This window comes from Mytilus edulis, chromosome 10 (genome assembly GCF_963676685.1).
Source record: "Mytilus edulis chromosome 10, xbMytEdul2.2, whole genome shotgun sequence".
In the NCBI taxonomy this organism is placed as follows: Eukaryota; Metazoa; Mollusca; class Bivalvia; order Mytilida; family Mytilidae; genus Mytilus; species Mytilus edulis.
Window position 1 is genome coordinate 61,460,466 of NC_092353.1, and position 25,422 is coordinate 61,485,887.

Sequence of the window (25,422 nt, forward strand, 5' to 3'; positions counted from 1 at the left end):
TAACTTATTATGTTCAATTAATAAAAAATGACATTGATTCATACTGCCAAACTACATTCACCACTTATAAAAATACTTTCGATAATATACACTGCCCTTCAAAATTCAGCTTTACATGTGAACAATGTTCAATTTCTATATAAATATTACTCTATCTATATATAACATTGTACAAATGTATTAACTCCTACCTATCATACTGCTTCTCGAAAATATTTATTTTGTCATTGAACCAGTCATATCTTCTTTGATGTACAAAGTCAGGAATATGACAGTTGTTGTCCATTCGTTTGATGTGTTTTATCATTTGATATTGCCATCAGTTCAGTATTTTTGTGATTTGACAGTTCACGTAAAGTTGATTTTAGTCTCTGATACCTGATTTTTTATTATTAATTGTTTTTTCTTTCAAAGAACTTTCATTAACTACGAGAACTCTCAAATCGTACTTTCGTGTTAATAGTACGATTGAAGGGATTGCCTTATTAATGATTAACAATATTATATGTTTTAAATGAAAAGTACTCCTGAAAAACTTGAAGAGATGAAACAAATAGTAGCCATAAAAACTATGATTAAGGTACTCTTCCTGATGACAGCAACAAGAAACAAGACTTATGTAAAATTAGTTTTACTACAAGATTTTTCAAAGACATCATCCAGTTTTCAACAATAGACAAGTGTCTATATAATATGGAAAAACCGATAATAAAAAAGTGATATCCAGGTATTATTAGTTACATAGCTTGTCGCGTATTCGTGTATTTATATTTTTTTGACTTACAAAGAAACAGAGCGAAATTCACTGCAAACTGTATGTTTAGAACAAGCTTACTTACTAGTATATATTAATCGAAATGATGTTTTGCATTACTGAGTGCTTATTGGACGTTTCAGACCTTGCTATATATTGGAATTATAATGCAAAATACAGTGACCCAAGGTTTCCATGGAATCTTTTCACATCTGTGTACCGACGGGTGAACACGTTAATTGCAGTTTCAAAGTAGCGGATGCTCTGCGAAATGATTTCCCAGTGGATTAGTATCAAGGATTCAAAGTACTTGCTTAAGCTGTCCATTTAAAAAAATACATGAAAAAAACCCAGCTTCCACCTTACCAGAACATACAAATTACACCATCCTGAATTTCCCCTCCATCTTTTCAATGCGATATTTTCGCATGAATACATAAAAGCTGTTTTGAAACAGTACGAGGAAAAGAAGCTCTAGTTTGTTCATTGTTTCATTGCGTAATACTTCCAGATACATTAAACATCTTCTTTTGTCATCATTCACAACTTCTTTTGCCTAACGAACTTCTGATGTAGCATATGATAGCCTCCGTTCTATATCTTGATGTTCGCTGTGGCGGTTTGGAACAGGAACAATGTTACAACCTTTATTTGCAATGGATTCAATTAAATCTTCAGTAAACCATCCGTTAGTTCTTGATCTAAATATCTAATCATCTGTTATTCTTGGCCATGTAATTGATAGAGCTAGAACTAGTTCATGTCTAGGATTGTTAGGTTTAGCGTTTTGTATAAATGTTTAAAGTTCTGTCAGTTTTACTATTACAACTCCAAAAGTGCAGGACCTTTCAGATCAACACTAAGTTGATCGAAAGACTGTATCATTATGTTCATGACATAAAATTTTGCCATTATTTTCATATCATCTCGTATTTTCTTGGCACTGTGAAATAGTTTGTGTGCATTCAATGCTTTACAATAACCTGGTTGAACATGTTCTGTTTCAAGTTTCAGTTTTTGTATCGTAGTTTTCAGACCGAACTCTTTGATACATGGGATATTTCATACCATTAGTATATCGATATCGCTATACCAAAAACCCTCAAGAAAAGTCAAACAATCAGTACTTAGAACGGTTAAGATTAGGCAACACATAACCAGCCAACACCGAATTTATCTCATTAGAAAGGTTAGTTTAAATTATAGATTATCCGGCAATTTATATCAATAAACAGTATGACATTGTTTTTGTATTCAAATCAATTATATTTTTTGTTTGCTATAAAGATGATAATGATAAACATCAAATCATGTCGTCTTACCAATATTTTCTAGACTATAAGAACCTTGTATTCTTTCATATAGCATGTATAGTATGATCACTGAATCGTCAGTTTATGTACAAAATGATTCAGAGCCTTAACTTTCAACTGAAGTATGCCTTATATTATTTGACTAGTCGAGTATTTCTTTTAGGGGCTACGTTTTTAGCCGGATCGAAAGACAATTTTAAATTTGTATTATAAAAGACTTAGTGAGTTTTCAGATCGGTCATGTTCACGTAGTCTAAGAAATAAGTAAGAAAATATGTCCATATTTGGTGAATAACGAAATATTAGTTAAGATACTTATATGAAATATCTTCAAAGAAATTTACTTATTGAGAAGAAACTTGCATATATTGAGAAGGCAACAACGGAGAATATGAAAATGAATAACTTGGTATAGTAAGGCCGGAATATAAAAAAAAACTTTGAATAAGACAGGATGCAATGAATTTTCAGAAAATGCAAATTTAACAATGAATTTTTTTTTTTATCAAATAATAGTTGGTGGGAAGACCAATTTTAGATTTAAATCATATATGTCTTACTTGTTCTAACTTCGTCATCTTCATAGTCATTTTCCTTTAGACCAATTCTAGTTCATATGACAACACACTTCATTCAATTTTTTAAACGAACAGAAATCTTAAAAAATAATGTGTTTATCAGCTCACATGAGATTTTTTGTGTGTGTTGTGTTTACTGCCGATTTGATTATTAAAGTCATTGGCAACTAACTTTTATAGTTTGTCTGAATGTTAAATTTATTTTTACACGGCCGTGTCATATTGTAGGGTGTTTGAGCACTCACAAACATGTTTCATGCCACCAAATTCTAAATATGTGTGTTCCAAGTTAATTTAGGAGGCTGAAAATGGATTTTTGAATATGAATAAAGGAAGATGGCGTATACTATACTCAAATAAGCCATTACTACGACACAGAAAACATCTTATAATGATAGTTAACATATTGAAAAAAAAAGAAATTAGGAGAAAGTAGAAAACAGGTGTTATCAACTATTCCTAATTGACAAAAAAAAATCTATAGATATAGACCACCACATTTATTTTTGAACTTGTAAATGCAGGGCTTCATTAAAATTCTAATTTAACCATGTTGAGATTTTAGCGGTAACTCGTGAGTTTATTTGAAAGATATTCGAGACGGCGTTCTGTACGAACCTGATATGTTTTGGTTGATTAAATTCTGTTATTTAAATAGAAACTTTTCGCTTCAAAAATGGGTCAATACCCCATTTACCTGTTCATAATTTAAATCTATAATATACTACGTGTACAACAAACCGGCAGATTAGGAAAATTTTATAGAATTAATCTACCTAACAATCAACTGCTCCAACTCGAAGGAAACTCGACATGGATGAATCAAACGGAAACAAAATAAACGATAACATTGGAATATCTGACCGGAATAATGGCGGACAAAATGATGAGAAAGACAATAAAGATGATACTGGAGAGGTGTATGCATGTTCTTTTGATATGGATTGTGTTGCAAAATGTGAATTGGAATACGAAGGAATAAACGACAAGAAGGTGCAAGAAAATAGACCGCCATCGACAAAAGATACAAAAAGAGGTACTATAATTTTCGGATTTTTTTTTATTGTACTGATAGTTGAATGCATATGGTGACGCACAAAACATCATATAGGTTAAATGAAAGAAAAGGTATGAATGAGAAATACATTATATAAAATGTACGTACTTCACTTAAATAAAAGAAGCACGTGATAAAAATCTGGGAGACAATGCAAAGAGGAAACACACAATCTGATCAAGATTACAAGAAACACTGGCTAATATTGTTTGTTTGTCTTTTCGCAAAAGGTCAGAGTATCATTGTGGCACTCGGTCATTTAATAATCCTATGATAACCCTGACTTTATAAATATTCATTATTAATGAATACAAAGGATTTAAACAAGTTTCAACGGCCCGCTCCAAATCTCTTGTTGTATGAGCCCAATTTCTATAGTAGGTAAAGCGCGTTTAAAAAGACAGCCACATGCACTATCTGTTCATAAAACCGCCTCAAACGTTGTAGTTTCTGCCTTCCAATTACGTAATTAGATTAAACGATAAATAATTGTTTATATTTGATTTGCATGTGTTCCAGTTAGTAACAAAGCCTATAAAATAAATTCTACTGAAAGTTCTTCAATTGATTACAGTACTAGTATTCGAGAGTAAGATGTTTTAGTTTATCGTATTTTGTAGAACAATTTCTAATCCGTCGCTAGCAAAACTGTCAATCAATATCTAACAATGTTACATCAGAAAACGTAGAGTGTCGTCCCTTATAACTGTCCCTCTGGTATCTTTTGTCCCTCTTTTATAAGGAGGTATGATTGCAACATCGAATAATAGAGGTCCTCTAGTCAAATACAACCAAGTTTTTTTGCGTGTGAAATGAATTCTACATTACTCCATGCAACACTATGTGCTTTCAAGAGTCAAGACATTGTTTACATAACTGAGATTCGATTATAAAAAGTATTCAACTCCTGACAAGTCATGCAATAATAAATGTGCTACTCGCATTCGTGATTTAATGTGTTCTTTTTTAGGTCCCATTCAATAGGAATTTGGGTTTTGGCAATTACCATTTAACAGTTATCTGCATATTGAGTATATATATGTTAGCGGCAATAAGTGAAATTAGGCATTAAGCTTAAATCCTAGGCAATAAGCTAACGCCTAGGCAGTAAGTCTATTGCCTAAATGATGTTAGGCATTAGTCTTAAATCCTAGGATTTAAGCTTAAATCCTGAAAAATATGTGCAGGCATTAAGCTTAATGCCTAAAACATAAATGCGAGTAAATAAAAGACATTTATTCATTTAAATAACAATATATTTGTAAAATAATAACATTATGAGAACTGGGGCCTGTTTATCGAAACTATCATAAGATCGATCCTATGAGATATTCTTAGGACAGAAATTATGATAAAATTAGGACCGACTTACGACAAGTCTCAGCATGCACATTGAAGCTGTCTGAGGATTATCTTAGCTAGGATGTCCTAACCGCGTATTGACGTAAAAAATAGCAAATGAAAAAAAATAATATTGTATCAAATTTAACCAACAACTTTAATTTAAAAACCGACTAATTATTAGAAAATAAATATTAGTTTTAAATTATAATAATTTGTACATTGTAAACTATATGAAACAAAACATAAGTAAAAAAATATACCTACGTTTTATATTAGAATTGAACAAACTAACTGCAAATAGTTAAAATTTTGCATATAATCAGTAAAATCATGCTTTGAGGGAGCTGAAATGGAAGTGTCACAACACTCCACAAGAGACTGGAAATAAAATCACTAATAAGATATGTTATCTATATTAAAATAATAATCTAAAAATATGAAAACTTGATAAAAATTTGTGTTCAAATAATTTTGTTATCACAAGTTGTGAAACTTACTTATTTATATATATATAACATAAAAAAAAAATAGAAAAATGGTGTGAGCAAAAAAAATCACATTTTAATTTTGTCTACTTTTGAACAGTTTAAATCAGCTCGACTACAGTGAAGTGAAATTTTTTTCAAATAAATATTAAAATTGTTTTATAGAATCTCCCTCTTGTTTAATTGGATTATAACAATCACTTTTTTAAATCTTTTTAATATTTTGTAATATCACAAAAACATGAAAAAAGTATGTGTAAATTCTGTTTTTTAACTGCTAAAATCACTAAATAAACTTACTAAATTTGAAGATCTGTCAAATGAATGTATATTTACACATGTTATATTAGAAATAAATTAAGTAACTCCTTTATATCAAGAATAAATCACCAAATATGCATTAATTATAGATTTCACTTATTGCCTAAAATCTAAGAAGATGTGGTATGCTTGCAAATGAGACAACTCTCTACAAGAGACAATGGAATACGTAGACAGCTCTCTCACAAGCAAGAAACCATAACTAAAAATATAAGGGCCTACACTACAGGCACGGGGACACATTCAGTATTCACTAGTTCTTCCAATTCTAGTTTTTTTTAGCCATGGTGTTGTCAGTCTAATAGTTCTCTACCTTACATTTGTTTTTATTTCTTAACTCTTTCAGATGTTGACAGAGAGGCGAGTCCAACATTACCAGTGGAATGGGACAACACGGCAGATATTCCAACTTTACACTTTTCATTTATTGTAAACCTACTTCTGCCTAAGCATTTGATATCGAAAAGACACCCAAAAGTAGAACAAGAAATTGACAAACTCAATACTAGAGGTCGTCAGCAGTATGGAGAAGATCCGCCATCAAAATACATTGCCGTTGGGAGTAGTGCAGAATGTTACGAAATTCCACGAATGATATCAAAAGAACCTCTTAAGATGCCAATAGGTGTTCAACACAGTGACATAGATGTTCTTGTGGCATGGAATTCGCGACGCATTAGGGAACTCGACCTTCAAACTTCTGATAAACAGAAAGTTGTTTTAGAAATAGAAGACGTACACCCGGGTTACTGTAGACTGTTTATAAACGATCCAGAATCTGTTCTTCGGGGAGTTGATCCATCGACTGCAATATGGGTTGAAAAAAGGGGATTTTTTAATGCGAAAAAAGTTAGAGATGATATCAAAACTTTAATGGATCAAATAGGTTTCGAGCAATCAACCGATATTTCCAAGTTTATTGTAGATCAGAAAGGTCCAGCAGTTGGACTTGAAGACATCACTGCAAGAACTTTAAAATTGTTTCAATCGAGTACAAGCTTGCAACATCCTCGACAAGAGATGGTTGCCGCATTACCAATCTTGTGGCCCAAAATTGCAAATAATTGGATGTTTAGACAGAGAACAAACAATTGGTTGTCAGATACGTTAATAAAATCTATTGTTGACGAAGGATGCCATGTTGTTCCTGTCTCACATCGACACACCAAACATCCTGACATAGAATGGAGATTGTCGTTCGCAACGTCAGAAGTAAGGTTAGCTAAAGATGTTGTAACAGATGACCAAAGACAGTGTTATGTATATTTGAAATTACTTCGACAAGTAAAAATGAAAGGCTTAGATCTCCTCTCTTCCTATCACATGAAGACAGCTTTTCTTTACTCCTGTGAACGACTTCCGACTGAGTGTTGGCATGAAATTCAAGGAGGATGTATATTATACGTTCTCGATACTTTGATAGCATTTGTAAAAGACCGATGGCTTCCTAGTTATTTCATACCAGAAAATAATCTTCTTGATCATCTAACTGAAGATGAATTCAATCATCTTGATATTCTATTAGCTTCAATTCGAACGGACCCAATTTCTCCAGTGTAAGGGTTTACAGACACCAACATTATTGCAAACCAAAGTGCTGTGCTACCATTTAGACATTTTATTGGCCCAGTTTTAGATGATTTTAGAAGGTTCAAAGTTCACAGGAATAGAGAGGAATCAGCAAAAGAGTTTATTCATACACTTATTTCATTTGTTTCTGCATTTCTAGTTGATGATAAAGTAGAGGATTCAGTCCATTACTTGGCCGACCTTTACGACTTCCTTGGAACATGTGCACCAGCGGATTGTTTTAGTAAATATTTATATTCCTTTATTTCACAATGGAAAATAGTAACACAGTGCATCAGGTGTCTTGAGTTTTCCGTTGAGTTTTATGCAAACAAATATCCGGATATTAGAAATGTGAATCAGTACCTTGGTAACTTTTATCATGCTTACTCATGTCAACATCCGAAGGATTCTCAAATAAGCCGCCAACTACTTTCAAAGGCAACTGACTATTTCAATCGGTATATACAAGAGAAAGGATTGGTAGACTCTGTCAGTGTCGATTTTGCTCTCTGTAACTTGGCAGCTGGACGCACCGATATGTGCATTTCTCATTTGAAGGATTATGTCTATAGTAGCTGCGACACCCAAGACAATTATACTAATGTCAACGATACAAAAATCATAACATTAGAGAAAACTCTAAGAAAAGATTTAATCAGCCTGGTTGGAGACCCTATTAGAATGATTGTTTTGCCGTCTTTTCCACTTGCTTTATACCTGTTGTTAGTCGCATACCAAGCCGATAACAACATTAAAGGTTTACCTGATGAAATCTTAGATAAATTTCAACACTACTGTCAGCAATCTAACACGTTTTGGAGTAACTACTTACATGGTCTTTCCTTAACACATTTACAACTTTGGGGAGAAGCTGAGGTTGCTTTTCACAAAGCGAATACAATTACCGGATGTCAGTATTCAAAGTGGAAAGAAATTGCATGTCATATTGAGAATCTGTTATCTAAGGGAAAACATTCAGAAACCATTGAATATATGGAAGATATTTCTACTAAAGCATCTGGTGCAAGTCGTGATGCTGTGGTTCACACAGTAGCATTTCAGCTCAGTTCATCAAGTAAGGCAGTCCAGTTTACCGATAACCTGGAAGATTTGAATCTATCAACGTTTATAAATGGAAATCTTGCATGTTTACATTTTGCATCAGCATTTGAGTATCCAGATGAATCAGATGAAAGAATAACTGCTTTAGTCAGAGCTGAAACATTGTTCTCTACATTCCTATCAGAAATACCGAATGAAGAGTCTGCTACTACGGTGGACTATGCTGCATTTCTTTGTAACCAAGAAAGATGGTCGGAAGCGATCGATATTCTAGATTTGTTTCTATCTAAGGCAAATACAAATAAATGTAGCAATTCTTACGGAACTATGGAATATCTCACACTCGATGATTTTCTTAAAAAGGAAGTGGATACTCACACTAAAATGGAAGCTCCCTCAAGATCATTTGCCTATTATTATGCTATCAAATGCCTAGTGAAGTTAGGGGAACCAGATCAAAAGATAAAAGGTGTCAAAGCTGCATTCAGTAAGTTCTGTACAGAGATTAAAAACAGCAGATCATTCAGTCTTCTTGGATACAGTGAGATGCTTAGGGAAAACTGGTACAGGGCTGAACATTGGTTTTGCAAAGCTGTTGAAATGGCATGGGACTATACAGCTGCAAAACAAAATTTTAATTTGTGTAAATCGAAAAGGTCATCGAATATTAATGAAAAGTATGAGGAGAAATATATTCCTCTCTGTGTAGCAGCTGAATTGAAAGGGATATTGCCATTGCAAATGTAAAACAATAATAAATTTAGAGCTGAATAACATCAAACTCTATTTCAATGACTGATCTTATGTAACTGTAAATATGATAAAATTATTTCAAAACTATCATATACATTTATATTCCTACATTTATGCAGTGTACAAGCCCTTTTGCAAAGATATAAACCCCTGCAGAAAATGGAAGAAGAGGGGCAAGGGTAACAAATATGTAGGTACAAACTGCATGACAAGACTTACAATAGACTTAAACAAGTGTACTCTATCACATTTGTTATGTAGATATAAGAAAATGTGGTATGGGTGCCAATTAGACAACTCTCCATCCAAGTCACAATTTGTAAAAGTAAACCATTATAGGTCAAAGAACGGTCTTCAACATGGAGCCCTTGCTGTGACTGTCTAAAGAAGGCAGCCTGTTATTCTTTGTGGTTTATGTCTATCATACTTGTGTTTTTCATAGATCGGATTGTTATAAATACGTATTCTCATTGAAGTCCATATAGTGACCTTTAATTTCTGTCACTATCTACGTCATTCAGATTTTTTTTTAATTTCTTAACACTTTACTCTTGGCTTTATTTGGGTTTTATCAGCTCTTTAAATTTGTACAAAATTTGGACTTTCAAACAATCGGGCCTCCATCATCACTCAATAGACATTAATAGTTGACATGCACAATTGGTGCATTGAAATTTATACCGTTAATGTCAATATTACAAATGGGTCGAAACCTCTGCTGGTGAATTATTAAGACATCGAGGGGTACAAGCAAGAAATAAATCAAGGCATCAGCAGATTTTAAAGACCACCAAAGGTAAATGTGTGCGAGAAGAACTTACAAGTAGTATTATATAGTATCCTTCATATAGCAAGATCATTGATACGAATTAGTATAACCATATTTTGTTTTGCCATAAAGAGACAACGATTAAGGTTATAATAGCAATGCTGAAGTGAAGTCATTGAATCTTGTATTCTGTGGAAAAATATTGATTCACCTATTTTGTTCTTAAAATCATGACCAAAATTGTTCGGTTATTATCAGAACAGTACACATTTGCTATTGAAATAGCTATGGACCTTGTTTCTCTGCACTATATTTGTCATGATGTTCAAAACCTACTTTTATAGACGACTATACAATATGAGGTTTTTCACATTATTGAAGGCTGTATGGTTGCCTATAATTGCTTACACCCACTTCATTTGAACTTTGGTAACTTTGGTGGATATTTGTCTCATTGGCAATCATACCACATTTCCTTTTTTCATATTCAAAAATAGAACTTTGGTGGATAGTTGTCTTATTGACAATTATACCACAGCAGACTTGGGGTCAATTACATTGGAATGTAATTAATTAAATTACACATTACATTGCAAAAATGGTCAATTACACTAATTACACATTACACAGTTTTTGAAATGTAATTAATTAAATTACAATTACTTTACTAAAGTAATTAATTAAATTACACATTACATTTCATCATGATATTTTTTAACAATATTTTACATGTTTACATAATGCATGTGTAAAATAGTCATGTAAGCAGAGTTTAAGTGTTGCATTTGATAATCATTTAATATAGTTATTTTAATGTTTTGTCAATAAGTCTGAATCTTCCGGTCTGAAAAAAGCAATTGTAAATAGTCTTTCGACAGGAGCTATTGTTGTGCGCTAGATATTGCTTGATCAGGACATGGAAGTTTTATGATTAGAAGATCATTTTATTGATAGGAGAGGGAATTTGTTCATATTAACTTGCCAATACATCAAGGGGTATTTTGACATCTCAGAAATGAACTCATTTGAATTAAACATAATATGAATAAAGAAATTATAAATGAATTTAAAATATTTTTTTATTTTACTTTAAAAATATTAAAAAGTGTGCTTGTCACAATATTGAAAATAATTTTTAGTACAAACAATGTATATAATGTCCAAATATTAGCAATATTTTGCTAATTAGATAAAATATATGTAATAGTGGCATTGCCCCTGGACATTTTAATCTGATTAATTGCTGTTTGTTTTTACAGCTGTTAATTTTTATTTCTATAATCCTTTTGTGTATACTAATTTGACAAAATGATTGTACGACGCCAACGTGATAGCAATATACGACGAAAATTTTTTCAAATTTTGCGGTCGTATAAAAAAAGCATTGATATTAATATTTGAAAAATACAAATAATTTTACAATTTATATTATTAAACACAAATCCTTAACTGTAACACAATAAAAGTACATGTAATTGAAATGTAATTCAAAAGTAATTGAGCATTACATGCTTTTTTCAATGTAATTAATTAAATTACCATTACATGTAATTAAAAAAATGCTCAATTACACATTACATTCAATTACATGGAAAATTGTAATGCATTACACTTAATTACCACTACATTTTTAATTACCCCATCCCTGTACCACAGTTCCTTGTTTCATATTCAAAATAAAGTTTTTGATATAAGAGTGTCAGAAGTCATAATTTACTAGTACAATCAAGAAAGTACTCATTAGTTTACTTAAACAACCATGTGCATTATTAGATTGGTACATTTTAAATAGACATTTTATATTATGCCTCACATTTATTTTCGTTCATACTTTGTCCAATTAAGCATATGTTGAATAAAATAAAGTTTAGCAAGAGCCTTTACTTTTTTCTATTATAAATTTGGCATGTTATGAAATTTTCTGACATTTGAAATATTACGACTAAGTGTAACTTCTGCATTGGAACCATAAGTGTAGTGCATCTGAGTCCCATAATTAAGTTCTTAATTTTTTCATGGACTTTTGTTTGTCTTTTGTCATTTCTTTTGAAAATCTGCAAACATTTATATTGAAAGGTTGAGCTGATGACTGAAGATTTGATAGTTCGAAACTTTATTTATGTATTGTGTTTCTCTTACCGCTGTGTAACCTATTATAATAGTAACAACTTTTCTGGGTAATAACATGACAAAGTCAACACTCTTTTAAATATAACTTGTTTTAATTATTAAAAATAAACATTTAAATATATAAAAAATTAATATTTCTCACAAAATATAAAAATGAACTTCCAGTATGTTATATAACAATAAACATTAAAATTAAAACAATCAAGATAAACATAAACAAAATATATAAAATATGTACACTACCTCTCAGAATTTTGTTTTTAAGAATATAATTTGTATCCCTTTCATCAAAATTATACCAGAATAATTAAGAAGACCCCGTTATAATTAACAGATAAATACTTTTAAACAACAGTAAAACCTAATACAGCTTACTTTTGATTTGTCATGACAATTTGTGAAGCGCTTACAGAGTTCAGATATTTCTTTTATGACATATTACATTGCTATGAATTCTCCAAACTATTCATTCTGTATCTGAATTGGATTTTCTTGTTGTATTGAAGACCCACTGACTGGGGTAGGAAGTCACTTTTAAAATAAATTTAATTGGATATTCCCTTTTGAGCCAGGTGAGCTAAAAAGTGGTTTATGATTGCCAATAAGAAAACTCCCCAACAGACCAATTGACATAGAAGTTAATAACTATAGGTCATGGTACTGCCTTTTATAATGAGCAAAATCCATACTGCAAAGTAAAATATAAAAGACCCGGGCAATGAAAAAGGTGAAACTGTACGAGGGATGTATGTCAAAAACTCCCATCATCAGGTAAAACAATTCAAAGCAGACACTAACGTTAGTTTTCTCGTTTGAATTGTTTTACATTGTCATATCCGGGGCCTTTTATAGCTGACTGTGCGGTATGGGCTTTGAAGACTGTACGGTGACCTATAGTTGTTAATGTCTGTGTCATTTTGGTCTCTTGTGGACAGTTGTCTCATTGACAATCATACCACATTTTCTTTTTTATATATACTAACAGCCTGATTTATGTTCAAAACGATAAATGAAAAACAAATATGATCAACAGCAAAAAAAAAACCACAACCACTGAATCACAGGCTCTTGACTTGGGACAGGCACATACATAATGTGATGGGGTTATACATGTTTGCCGTCACCAATAACCTTCCCCCAACATGGGACAGTGGAGTAACAGTGCAACATCAGGACAAACTATAGAAATCAGTTAAAAAGAACTTAGTCAAAGTGCAATAAATGAAACTGGGAATTCAAACACCCACCAGATTAAGGCTTGACCAAATAAAACTATGAAAATTAGTTTCAAGGAATAAAAAAGCTTTCACAATATTATTGCAAAACATTCAAAGCAATTATAAAATACAATGTTGATAGTAATATCATATTCATGAGACCCATTTTACAGTGAATTGTCCTTTATATAATGAACAGAGGACTTTTATACAAGATTTTATACTAATTTTAAAGAACTTCTTAAGGATAAGAAATATTTTTGGCTGTTCACAAATGAGTATTTACCAACTCTCATGTGCCTAGGAAATTACATTATTAACGGTTTAGAAGTAAGATCCAGATGTAAACAAAATATATGAAATAATATTTATTATTATAGAATTTAATTTAATAGTTATATAAGACACATGTTGTGTTACGCTCTGATCCTGTCCATAACGTTATGGTATGGTATTAGTTTTCTGTTTTGCTTTTTCCAATCATATTGTCATAATATTGTTGTACAATAATGCCCTTTATGGGTTCTTGATTTCTCATCTTATCTTATCTTATTATAATTATGCTATGGACAGTTTCATGATTTCTAGTGTATTGTTTATTTTACATAGCTACAAATTAATAAAATCATCTTTATTTGTACAAAAGTACATGTATTTTACAGTGACAAAAAGATTAAATGACTATTGGTCCCATCAAACTTGAAAACTGAGAAAAGTTATTATAAATCCATAAATCAATCTGCTCAGACAGATTTTTTTTGTAAGGAACTCAAATTTTGCAGGGCTACCCATAGTTAGTAAAATCTTAGTATATAATGCCTTGTTATAGATAGGCAAAATGCAATGGCATGATTTCAAAAGATCTTAGATTGGGGAAAAAACTGTTCATAGAAAAAAAAAAAATATTTTCCAGGTAAAAAAGTGATACTTTAAAGGTCAAGGCTACTATAAACAAATGATATATAAAACCAACAGGATTTCAAAAAATGAGGAAAAAAAATGGCTAGGGGTATCTGTTTGGATATATGAGATGCATAAATAATCAGCCATGTCCTATTGGAATCACAAATCTAAATATGATGCATGGAGAAGTGCCACATGAACATGATGAACTGCAAGTTAAAAAACCCTTCTTTGAAGAGGACGTATTGGTGACTTATTTCATTGCAAAAATTTTATTTATCAAACTTTTTCTAATTTTTGAGTACTAGTTAAAATTTCTGAGCGTCATCATATTGGACCACTATGCAGGGACTATTTTATTATCAATGGATTCTTTTCCTGTTCATGCATTCAATATTTGCCACTGGACATTAATAAAAAAAAATCTATCAATAAAAAGGCTGAAAGCATCAAAACCCTCATTTATATTTCTGGAATATAATAAGCATGATTTCCCCTTGGCATCCCTAAACTTAAAAAATCCATTATAAATGTATAAAATCTAAATCTAATTAGAGAGACACACCTGAGACCTCATACAGCATGGTCATTACACCTATAATATTACTACATCTATTCAAAAACTTTTCAACATATGTTGAAAAACTATACAATTCACAACCAGTTTGCTATGCTAATAGCTGTACCCAGAAATTGAGGTAACTCTCAAAATAAATTAGTTAACTCACATTATGGTTTTTTGCCTGACTAAGAAATATTTTCCCTAAAAAACTCCAACATTTTTTTTCAGTTTTTAGACACTATCAAATTCTTTTTTCCCTCCAAAATTTAGCACTACCAGGAATCGGGAAAATCTGGATTTAAAATATATTTTTGTCAACTGCTTAACCATAATATTTTTTTTTCATCAAATTAGGGATCAGAATATTTTTTTATGAAAAAAACATAACACCCTCCCCGCCATGATGTTAATTGGTTGTTGTCTAAGACAAAAATTGTCAATATTTCATGTGTAATGCCCCTTTAAAATTCATCCTCTTCCTCTTCACCGTTGCTCCCATACAGCAAGGATGATTGTCCAAATTCTGAATGGTTGATGATTTTTCTGTTCACTTGTACATATTGTTTTATTCGTCCTTGTCTGCATGCACCTATTGCATACAGCCCTCCAACAAAGGCAACAAATATTACTACCACTAGAACTGAAAAATATACCCAAAAGATAAATATCTCATTATTAAATTTATTTATTAAGAAAGACAGACATTTCAACAAAAATTCCATTGAATGAAATTTAAAATTTCAGCAATTATAATAAAATAATGATTTTTAAACATTTTTTTTTACTCTGTCATTGGAGAAAAAAACTAAATCAAATCATATTACAGTAATCTCTCATTTTAAGACATACATGTGTATAAAATTGAAGGAAGTATGGTAATTGTTTATTTATGTGTAATTTGGTCTCTTGTGAAGGGTTGTCTTATTGGCAATCATACCACATTTTATTTTTCACATATATATACATATATATGTAATATAAACGAGTCTAAATTGAAAACTACGTTCAAACCTATGATTGCGTTGGATAAAAACCGCAATTTGTATACGTGTGCATGTAAGACAAATTTCGTTGTAGAAGGGTCTAAAAACAGCACAAACAACATTTAACATATATATACAATAACTTAGTGAATAACATTTCTATTGATTTAAAAATTTGAAGATAGTGAACACTTTTTACTTACATGTGACGCCAGTGAATTGGAATGTAGATGCATGTGGTGATGGAGGATGGGATAAAATATGCAGTACATTTTTAAGTGTTCCGTTATTAGGTGCTGGTTCAACCCCAAGTATATGGCACATCAAGGAATAGATGTCAACAGAGTTGAATGGATCTGCATTCTTCAATCCTTTCTTGAAAGCTGGACCAAAGGCAATAAAAAATGGACGCATATCTGGAACTTTCTCTGGATCAAATCCATGAGCTCCTCCTACCAAAAAAAATATATACCTAAACAATAATGTATTGTAAGTACTCAGAATCCCCGTTGGCATTATCACTTTCTATGTTAAGTGGACTGTGAAAAGGGGGGTAAAAAATCTAACTTGGCAATAAAATTAGAAAATTGATATCATAGAGAATATCTGTACTAATTTTCCAATTGATAGGACTTCATCTGATTAATGAACAGAAGCACAGAATGAAAAACATAGTGTCCCTCTACTATTGCACGATTGCTCAAACCTAAAAATTTCAAAGTTAATATATAAATACTTGAATACATATACTTGAAGAGTTATTTGACCAAAACAGACCTAAAAATAATAGCCAATTTCACCTTCGGTCAAATTTGTCTGAGGTATTTAGAATACATGTATAAATTTTACTCTGACATCTTGATTCAGAAAAGACATTTTTCTTTCAAATTATCATTACCATATAAACATGTGTCATCCTACACTTTTATCATTAAAATCAACATACTTGTGAAATGAATGAATTCAAGGGTAATATATATTAGATTTTCAATGCATTGATTGTCAGGTATCTGACAGCTACAAGCCACAATGTGAAGCAAAAAAAAACCCTATATGTTACTTACTCAAGACAAAGAATGATTGTATAGGGGAGGGTTGAGATCTCACAAAACATGTGTAACCCCACCATATTTTGGGTATGTGTCAAGTCAGGAGCCTCTATCCTTAGTTAGTCTTGTATGATTTTTAATTTTAGTTAATTTAAATTTTTAGGCGTTTAGTTTGAAATTCATTATCACTGAACTGGCACACATTTAGGGGCCAGCTGAAGGATGACTCTGGGTGCAGGATTTTCTTTCTGTGGTGAAGACCCATTAGTGGCCTCAGCTGTTTCCCGCTCTATGGTCAGGTTGTTGTCCCCATGACACATTCCCCTTTTCCATTCTCAATTTTTTTGTTAATGTTTGTGATATTCTTGATAAGTATACATATATGCTCATGTCTCAAAGTTTTGATACTAAAATTACAGAGTAACTAAGCAGGGTGATATAGACACTTAGTACTAAAATCTTTAAAACAAGACTGTCTTCTTTGCAATATTCTTTTTTCAATGTAAATTAGCATATATACATATATCATGTATATACTTATGCTTGTATTGGCCTTGCAACTTAATAAAAAATGAAATAAAACTACATCATTTGTACATGTGTCAAAAGTATTTCTGGTAATTTTGTGTAGCTTACTTTGTTTAGTACTTTTCAATATATATCCTTTCTTTGCTTCAAGCACAAACTCTGATATTCTTCTGTTATCACTATAGTGCAGTGCCTTAGAGCTTTCACCCCCTTTTCTGTATAAGGTTATGTTGGGAATTTTCCTCAGTTTTGCATACAGTTCTTCTCTTGTACTGTCTAAAAATCAGAATTTATTGAAACAAGCTTTCAGCTAAAAATGATTTTATTTATAAACATGATAAATAATAAGATGTGTTAAGAGTGCTAATGTGACAACTCTTTTATCCAAGGCATAATGTATAAAAAGTTAACAATTATAGGTCGAAGTACAGCCTTCATCACAGCACCTTCACCGTGTATCATAAGTACAGCGGATATAGGTACTAACCAAGCAGACGTGAGTGATTTTGACCTTACATGGTAACGAAAATCTTTATCAGAAATGTATGATAAAAACTTAAACCTAATTTAGGAAATGTTAGCTACATGCACATTGTATGCATAAATGATGAATGCTACATGTAGTTCATACTAAAATATTTATTATTTATAGTGAAAGAAAAATTAAACCTTAGCCATGGTGTATGTATGGCTAACCCTATTTAGATGATTAGTTTTTATCATAAATTTCTAAGTAATTTCCAGATTTCTTTAACCTTAATTCTAGATTCAATATCTACTTTTTCATTTTTATTTGGTATTTTAAAAAACAACTGTGCAGAAGTTGTGTGAAGTATCACTTTTTCTATCTGATGTTTCCGCCTACCATTGAATATACAATAAGATATAAAATGTACATGTACATGTATGTGACTAATATTAACTGAATCAAAATTAGTTAAATAATACCATGAATACAAAAGAATAATACATGTAAACATGTCTTTGTACATGTATTATTAGGTCAAAGGACACAGTTATTGTCCTTTGGTTTTCATTGTCTATGAATATAGACCCTATAACTAGAGTGAACAGTGCTTGCAATTTTTTGATACACTTTCCCAATTTCATGAATTTATTTCTTGATATTTAATGCATGAAATATTAAGAAGTAAGGCATTTAAGGGGATGAAATTACATGTTAAAAAAATTTGGGTGCTGAATCTTTATGTTTTAAAGTAGTGATTTGTTCCAGTTAGAAAAGGTCAAATTTGATTATGTCTGAAACTGTCAAACTGAATTTTTGACCCCCTTAACACAGCATTGTCAATATTTTGAGTTAGAGCTAGTAGAAGATTCTATAATTTTGATATAATTTGTCCCATTAGTAGTACACTACACTGTAAAAATCTTTTTTAGATACAGCAGGTGTGTTTTTTAAAAAAAAATAATTTATTGTTTAAAAGAAATGCACTACGAAATACAATGTACATTGTAACTGTGTTCTCAGGCCTCATGGAATATTGGTACATGTACATTACATATATGTATCTCTAACATGTCTTAACATGCTTAATAATATACCTTTTGATGGATTCAAGCAAGTTACTATACTGTTTAAGCCAACTCTAGCAATATAAAGTGTCTTACTAACATACTGATCTATTTTTATTAGTTGACTAGTACTGATATCAGTATGACCATGATCAGAAGTTATTATAATATTCATGTCATCAAATGAATGTTCATCTATCAGCCTTTTCTTCAGATAGCCTAAAGTTTTGTCAAGTTTATAAATTATATCTTTAACTTCTTTGCTGTCTGGTCCATGTACATGTGCTACTTCATCTGGTTCTGGAAAGTACAAAACTCCTAAATTAATCGGACGAATATTTGATTCATTTTTGGAAAACCATTCAACCAAATGATCAACTCTTTTATTCCAGTTGTATGTGAGGTTATAAATGTAACCACCTGGAATTACACGTGGCATATATGACTTCATTTCAGCAACGCCACCAGGCCACAAAACAACACCACTATCTCGTGATTGACCTGCTTTGTAATTTGTCACCCATATAGGTTCTGATCCAGCGTCAAACCATTTGGACTCAAAATTTTGTCGGTAATTTTCTTCATGGAATGTATCTTGCAAATATGGATCCCAAAAACTGTTACTGACTATTCCATGGCTCTCGGGATACAGACCAGTAACAATTGTCATATGATTTGGATATGTTACACTGGGAAAAACATTTCGAATATATTTCACATTTACACCTCCTCTTCTAAAAAAGTCAAAATTTGAAATACTCTCCTTGTTTAGGTTGTCAAGGAAATTATATCTCATACCATCCATTGAAATTAATATAAGCTTAGGTATTTTTACTCCTGTTGACAGACATATTGTTTGAACTGTCAACAGTAAGAATGTCAGAACATCTGCTGTTTTCATACTGCTGTTTCACTTTTGGTTTGGTTTACTGCGAGTGTGGTTGTAACATGTTGAGCTTTATTGAGGAAAGTTACGACTTTATCATTATATATTTTCTCGTTTTTTATTTAAATCCTGTAGCATTGTCATATCTATATTTTGTTGAGAAAGCTCTTGGAAACCAACTTGTTGAAATTCGTCTGTTTTCTCTATCGTTCAAAGTCAATTTTCAACTACGTTAATTCCTTGTGTAAATACGGTATTTCAAGCTCAGATATAACCTAGAAAATAATATTCTAAATGCTTGTGCGTTCACGGACATTAAAACGATGAAACGTGTCAAACTCCGGAACCTTTGCACTAAAATCGCACTTTAATATTTCTTGAATTTTTTTAAAAGAAAAAGAAAGCGAGCAATGCTATATTTAGGAAATAATTGATGCAAGCTATACTTTATAGTATTTTTAACATGGGTACTGTAGGCATTATATTCGTAATTATCTTTGCCCGAGCGATAGCCTTAGGGATAGGCTTAGCCAAGTTAGGGATATCTTAATAAGATTATACATGTAAAATTGAGAAAATTCGCTAGTTCTTCTTCTTCTTCTTCTTCTTCTTCTTTCAGTACAGAGTCGGACTCTTCTTGAGTGTATAAATGACTTGCTCGTGAAATCATGAGGCCTTCCCTCCTCACTTAATAAAAACTATTTACAGGAAAATTATTTACAAATAAAACTATGTACATCTGGTGTTATATACCTCTATTTGGTATTTCTGGTTACCGGAAATGTAGGACATAATTTATACTGTTTATTGTATTTTACGGGACTGTATACCTTTTTTTTTTATGTTTGTCGGCGGCGAACAGTTAGTGTCGTCTGTCACCCATGTGTTTGATAAAATGGCTGTGGAATAAAATTTAGATATCGATATTCAAAAGCGTGACTTCAATCTCATTAGTCCCCCCAAGACAACAAAAAGGATTGAGGCCAACGACATGGTGGAGGACTTAAAAAGGCTTTTAGCGTAAATATTGCTTTTATTTGTGATATAATTTTTGGTGAACATTATTTTTTTTTTGAGAACACGTGGACTGAGTGGACAATTTTGTCAGCGACAAGTCAGCTACATATTTTGATTAGTATCTCATAATTATTTGGTGACAAAGTATCGCCAGTGCCTGTCGAAATTGTAGGGCTAACAGAGTTTGATTTAGGTGATGTTAATTCTCCAGACAACACTGCAAATTTTGAACCAGAAATAAATGTGTTATTAGCCGAGGCAAGTCCAATTACATCTACCCCACAACCGTTAAATGTAACAGAAATCCCCACAGAATCGGTTGATATACCTATTAAGATTCAGACTACTTCAACAATGAGCAAATTAGTCAGGTGTCGTGAATTTTCAGGATACCCCCAAGATAATGCGAAAGGATTTTTCAGTGAATTTGAATCTTACGCACTTCTCCATGAATTGCCAGAAACAGACAAAAGACGCATTGCAGCATTTCATTTACATCTAAAGGGGCCTGCGTTAACTTGGTACAATTCTTTGAGTGACGAGTCTAAGAGTTCGTGGATAACAATTTGTGTTTTGTTCAAGGAAAAATATATAAATTTTAGTTGGCAAAGCGCAACAGTTATAATGGAAAGTGAAATTTTCCAAAACATGGTATTATCTCCGGGTCAGTCGTTAGAAGATTATTTCAGTCAGCTGTCGGAAAAAGCTCAAATATTAAGAAAGCATGACCACGAGTTAGTAGCAAAATTTATAAGTGGGTTGCCAGAAAAAATGTCGTTTTTTGTCCGTGCTGGTCAACCAGTCGATGCACACCATGCCTTAACTTCTGCAAAAATGGCGGAAGCCTGTGGGTACAGACAACACGGAGACTCTATAAATGCTCTTAAACATGAAAATAAACATGCACCTCGGCAGCTGCCAGGAAAATCAAACATTATTGATTCCAACCAGAGCGAGGTTATCCGTGATTTACAAAATCAGGTTGCTGTTCTTACCGACTTAGTTCAGGGTAAACACAAGGAGCATGTTCAGAGTGAACCATCCCATTCTGATGTTCATGACATTAGGGATCAAATCGGACAGTTAAGCGGTCTGATAACTAGTATGGCAGTCAGGGAAATACCCAACAAAGAACCAAAAAGACCTGAAAATACAAGCACGAATTATGCAAATACGTCTCGTTTTGACTCAGCTGAATGTAGGAGATGCAAAGGTCTCGGTCATTTTCAAAGGGTATGTAACTGGAACGGGTATGGTCAACTTCAACCGTCTAATCAATGCCAACTTTGTAATCAGAATGGCCACATTGCTCAGTCTTGTACCAAACTGGAGTTTTATGCACAGGGAAACAGGACCAACCCGGGTGTGGGGCACAATCGTCCGGGTTAACTTCGTCTATTGGTGCCGATTTTGATGAAAATGCAACTAAGGATAAATTTTTGTACATAACTGTTTTATTTGGTGATCTAAGAATAGCTGCATTAGTTGATACAGGGAGCTCTATCAATGTCATTTCTAAATCTTTGTATGATTCGATATCCGATCGTCATAAACTTTATTTTGAGCAACTAAGTGAATCGGAAATTCGATTAGCCAACAACGATGAAATCAGAATTAACGGAATATCCAAACTTCAAGCCACAATTCATCAGAAAAATGAAATTATTGAAACTTATATCATTCCCAAAACATCTCATCCTTTGATTCTCGGTACTGAATATTTACGAGAAAATAAAATTGTTTTAGATTTTAGTGATTTTAGTTGTAATCAGAGGACTGTGCCGGTTAAAACAGGTAAGAGGATAGAACTTGAACCGAATACAGAATACTTAACTTTTGGGAAGTTACCAAATTACGTTACAGTCGGATTGCAAGGGATATGCGTAAACAGCAAATTTTCAGTTAACCACAAGTTTTTAGTTGCCAAATCTTTAGTTGTCGTTCCTGTCAATCGCAAAGTTCCGATTAAATTATTGAATGCTAGTAATGTGAAAATAACGATTCCAAAAGGCAAAAATATTGCTGAATTTTCAACATTATCAAATGAGTACACCTATGTTGCAATGTCTGAAAAATCCGAGATACCCGAAGTGCAGAATATTCAGTTGGTTGCTAATGAAAATGGACTGCGGACCGATATTTCCGAACAGCAATGTGACATTACAGACAGTCCCGACAGGCAAGAAATTTTGACCAAGATAAAGACAGATTTTGATTTATCCGATCATTTAACACACGATCAAAAATCGGAATTAGCTGAATGTTTGTTAGATAATCTTGATTTATTTGTTACGAAAGAAAATCCAAACCTTGGATATACACATTTAGTGGAGCATAAAATACATCTGAAGCCAAATGCTGTTGGTAAACATCATAAGCCGTACAGGTTACCCCCTTACAAACGTGAGGTTTTGCGTGAGCAACTGGATAACTTGCTTGAACAGGGAATAGTTGTGCCAGTTAGTGAACAAGAGGAGCTACCCATTACAAGTCCGATAGTATTAGTCACAAAGCGAAATGAAGCGTCGAATAGTAAGACTTCAACTCAAAGTTATAGGTTTGTTTGTGATTTTAGACATTTAAACGCGCAAACGGAAGACTTTAAATATATGTTATACCAAACTTACAGGAACTGACGGAATCCTTTGCTGAAATAGTACCAAATTATATAACTTCGATAGATTTATCTTCCGGTTTTTTTCAGATGGGCATATCCGCCGAATCGTCAAGATATACCGCTTTCAACACATGTTTTGGAACGTACAAGTTTTTAAGGCTGCCAATGGGGTTAAAGACGGCACCTAACACATTTCAGCTTTTAATGGACAAGGTACTGCGTGGTCTAAAATTCAGAACTTGTTTGTGCTATTTAGATGACGTATTGATCTGCTCTGAAACCTTTGAAAAACATTTAGACGATATCAAAGAAATCTTTAAACGATTTCGAGATGCAGGACTAAAACTGGGACAGAAAAAATGCCATTTTGCAAGTGAGACGTGTATTTTTCTTGGACACGAGATTTCTAAACATGGGATAAGACCCCCAAAAGATCGAGTGAAGGCTATTGTCGACTTTCCGGCACCACAGAATATAAAACAACTTCGTCGCACAATTGGATTATTTAACTGGTTTAAAAAGTTTATACCAAATTTCAGTGCTATAATTAGTCCACTCACTAAACTCCTGAAGAAAAATCAAAAATTTGAATGGAAAATTGAACAATCTACAGCATTTCAAAATCTTAAAACTCATCTTGTTAATACTGATAATCTCAGTTTCCCCCGTTTCGATTTACCGTTTATATTGGCTGTGGATACTTCATCAAAAGGAATAGGGTACATGCTTTATCAGAAGGACCCAACAAAGGAAAAACCAAATATCATTCGTTTCGGATCAAAGTCTTTATCACGATGGCAGCAGTCGTATGGTCCTACGAAATTGGAGTTGTTGGGAATGGTCACTAGTATTCTTGACTGTGCGGACTATTTAAGGGGTACACAATTTATCGTGGAGTGCGACCACCAAGCACTCCAACCATTGTTTATGAAGCAATTCAAAGGAGCTATTTATGAGCGTTGGCTTGCCATTCTCCAGCAATTTACATTTGAAATTCAATATAAGCCTGCAGAACAAATGAAAGTCGCTGACGCGCTCTCAAGATGTGAAAATCCCGAAAACATTCCGATCGAAAGCCCTGCAGAAGATGATCCGTTTTTCCCCTTGGTAACAGAAAATACAGGAGAAATACGTTTACCCGGTGGAGTGAAATTTGTTGATTTATTTGAATCGAATGATAATACGGACGTTGTTGTACAGGCTATAGACATGGTAGCTGACAAGCACATCGATTTATACAATGTAGAAACGGACGAGCATAACTCGCTAAATGATCCATATGATGCCGATACGGACGAGTCAGACTCTAATGTACACAATCGCAAAAAGAAATTTGCCAGAAATAATCAGAACGTTGAACAACTTGCTAATACTTTGCGCGATTTTCAAGTTGGTGCAAATACCTCTAACATCAAAAAGTTACAACGGAAAGATAGCGATTTAAGGAAAATTATTGCATATTTAGAAGATGATGTTTTGCCAGATTCACAAAAAGAATCTCGCCGTATTTTATTGGAGTCGTGTGAGTTCATTTTAGTTGACGATGTGTTATATCACCGTAGAAAGGCAAAATCAGAAAGGACAAAGAGCATGAGTAAATTTCAACTTGTTATTCCTAGACAATTGATTTCGCAAATTTTAAAAATTGCTCATGACTCCCCATTAGGTGGACACAGTGGAATTCAGAATACTTTAGACTCTGTTAGAGAGCGTTATTATTTTGCGCGAATGGGTAAAATAATCAGTGAATACGTGCAGTCTTGCCATGAGTGCCAGTCACGTAAAGTTAGCAATTTAAAAACGAAAGCAAAAATAGTAGCTTATCCTACGCCTAGTGAACCATTTCAAGTATGGCAAATGGACATTTTTGGACCACTTGTTTCATCAAATAATGCCAATACATACGTTTTTACAGCAGTTGATGCTTTCAGTAATTTCTTGTTTGCTGTGCCATTTCGAAATAACGATGCAATATCAGTTTCTCAGGCA

The 25,422-nt window shown here is 32.6% G+C and overlaps 2 protein-coding genes across 2 annotated transcripts; one reads left to right on the top strand and one right to left on the bottom strand.

Moving 5' to 3' along the window:
- Positions 1-3,297: 3,297 nt before the first annotated feature.
- Positions 3,298-9,327, top strand: LOC139491629 (uncharacterized). Its single transcript, XM_071279409.1, has 2 exons — positions 3,298-3,681; positions 6,199-9,327. Exons 1-2 carry the CDS (start codon positions 3,459-3,461, stop codon positions 7,410-7,412), a joined length of 1,437 nt encoding a protein of 478 aa, XP_071135510.1. The 5' UTR covers positions 3,298-3,458; the 3' UTR covers positions 7,413-9,327.
- Positions 9,328-13,945: 4,618 nt separating this feature from the next.
- On the bottom strand, positions 13,946-20,056 carry LOC139491630 (ectonucleotide pyrophosphatase/phosphodiesterase family member 5-like). Its single transcript, XM_071279410.1, has 4 exons — positions 18,944-20,056; positions 17,489-17,656; positions 16,007-16,255; positions 13,946-15,460 (listed from the first exon to the last, which is right to left on the bottom strand). The coding sequence occupies exons 1-4, from the start codon at positions 19,812-19,814 to the stop codon at positions 15,282-15,284; spliced, it is 1,467 nt and encodes a 488-aa protein (XP_071135511.1). The 5' UTR covers positions 19,815-20,056; the 3' UTR covers positions 13,946-15,281.
- Between the last annotated feature and the right edge of the window lie 5,366 nt (positions 20,057-25,422).

Bases quoted from the DNA above. Each gene is read 5' to 3' on its own strand.
- LOC139491630 (XM_071279410.1), bottom strand. From the start codon at position 19,814: ATGAAAACAGCAGATGTTCTGACATTCTTACTGTTGACAGTTCAAACA. The intron at 16,256-17,488 runs GTAAGCTACACA...TTTTTTTGGTAG, and splicing joins ATTGAAAAGTACTAAACAAA to GAGGAGCTCATGGATTTGAT. The intron at 15,461-16,006 runs GTAAGTAAAAAG...TATATTTTTCAG, and splicing joins CCAATTCACTGGCGTCACAT to TTCTAGTGGTAGTAATATTT.
- LOC139491629 (XM_071279409.1), top strand. From the start codon at position 3,459: ATGGATGAATCAAACGGAAACAAAATAAACGATAACATTGGAATATCT. The intron at 3,682-6,198 runs GTACTATAATTT...TAACTCTTTCAG, and splicing joins GACAAAAGATACAAAAAGAG to ATGTTGACAGAGAGGCGAGT.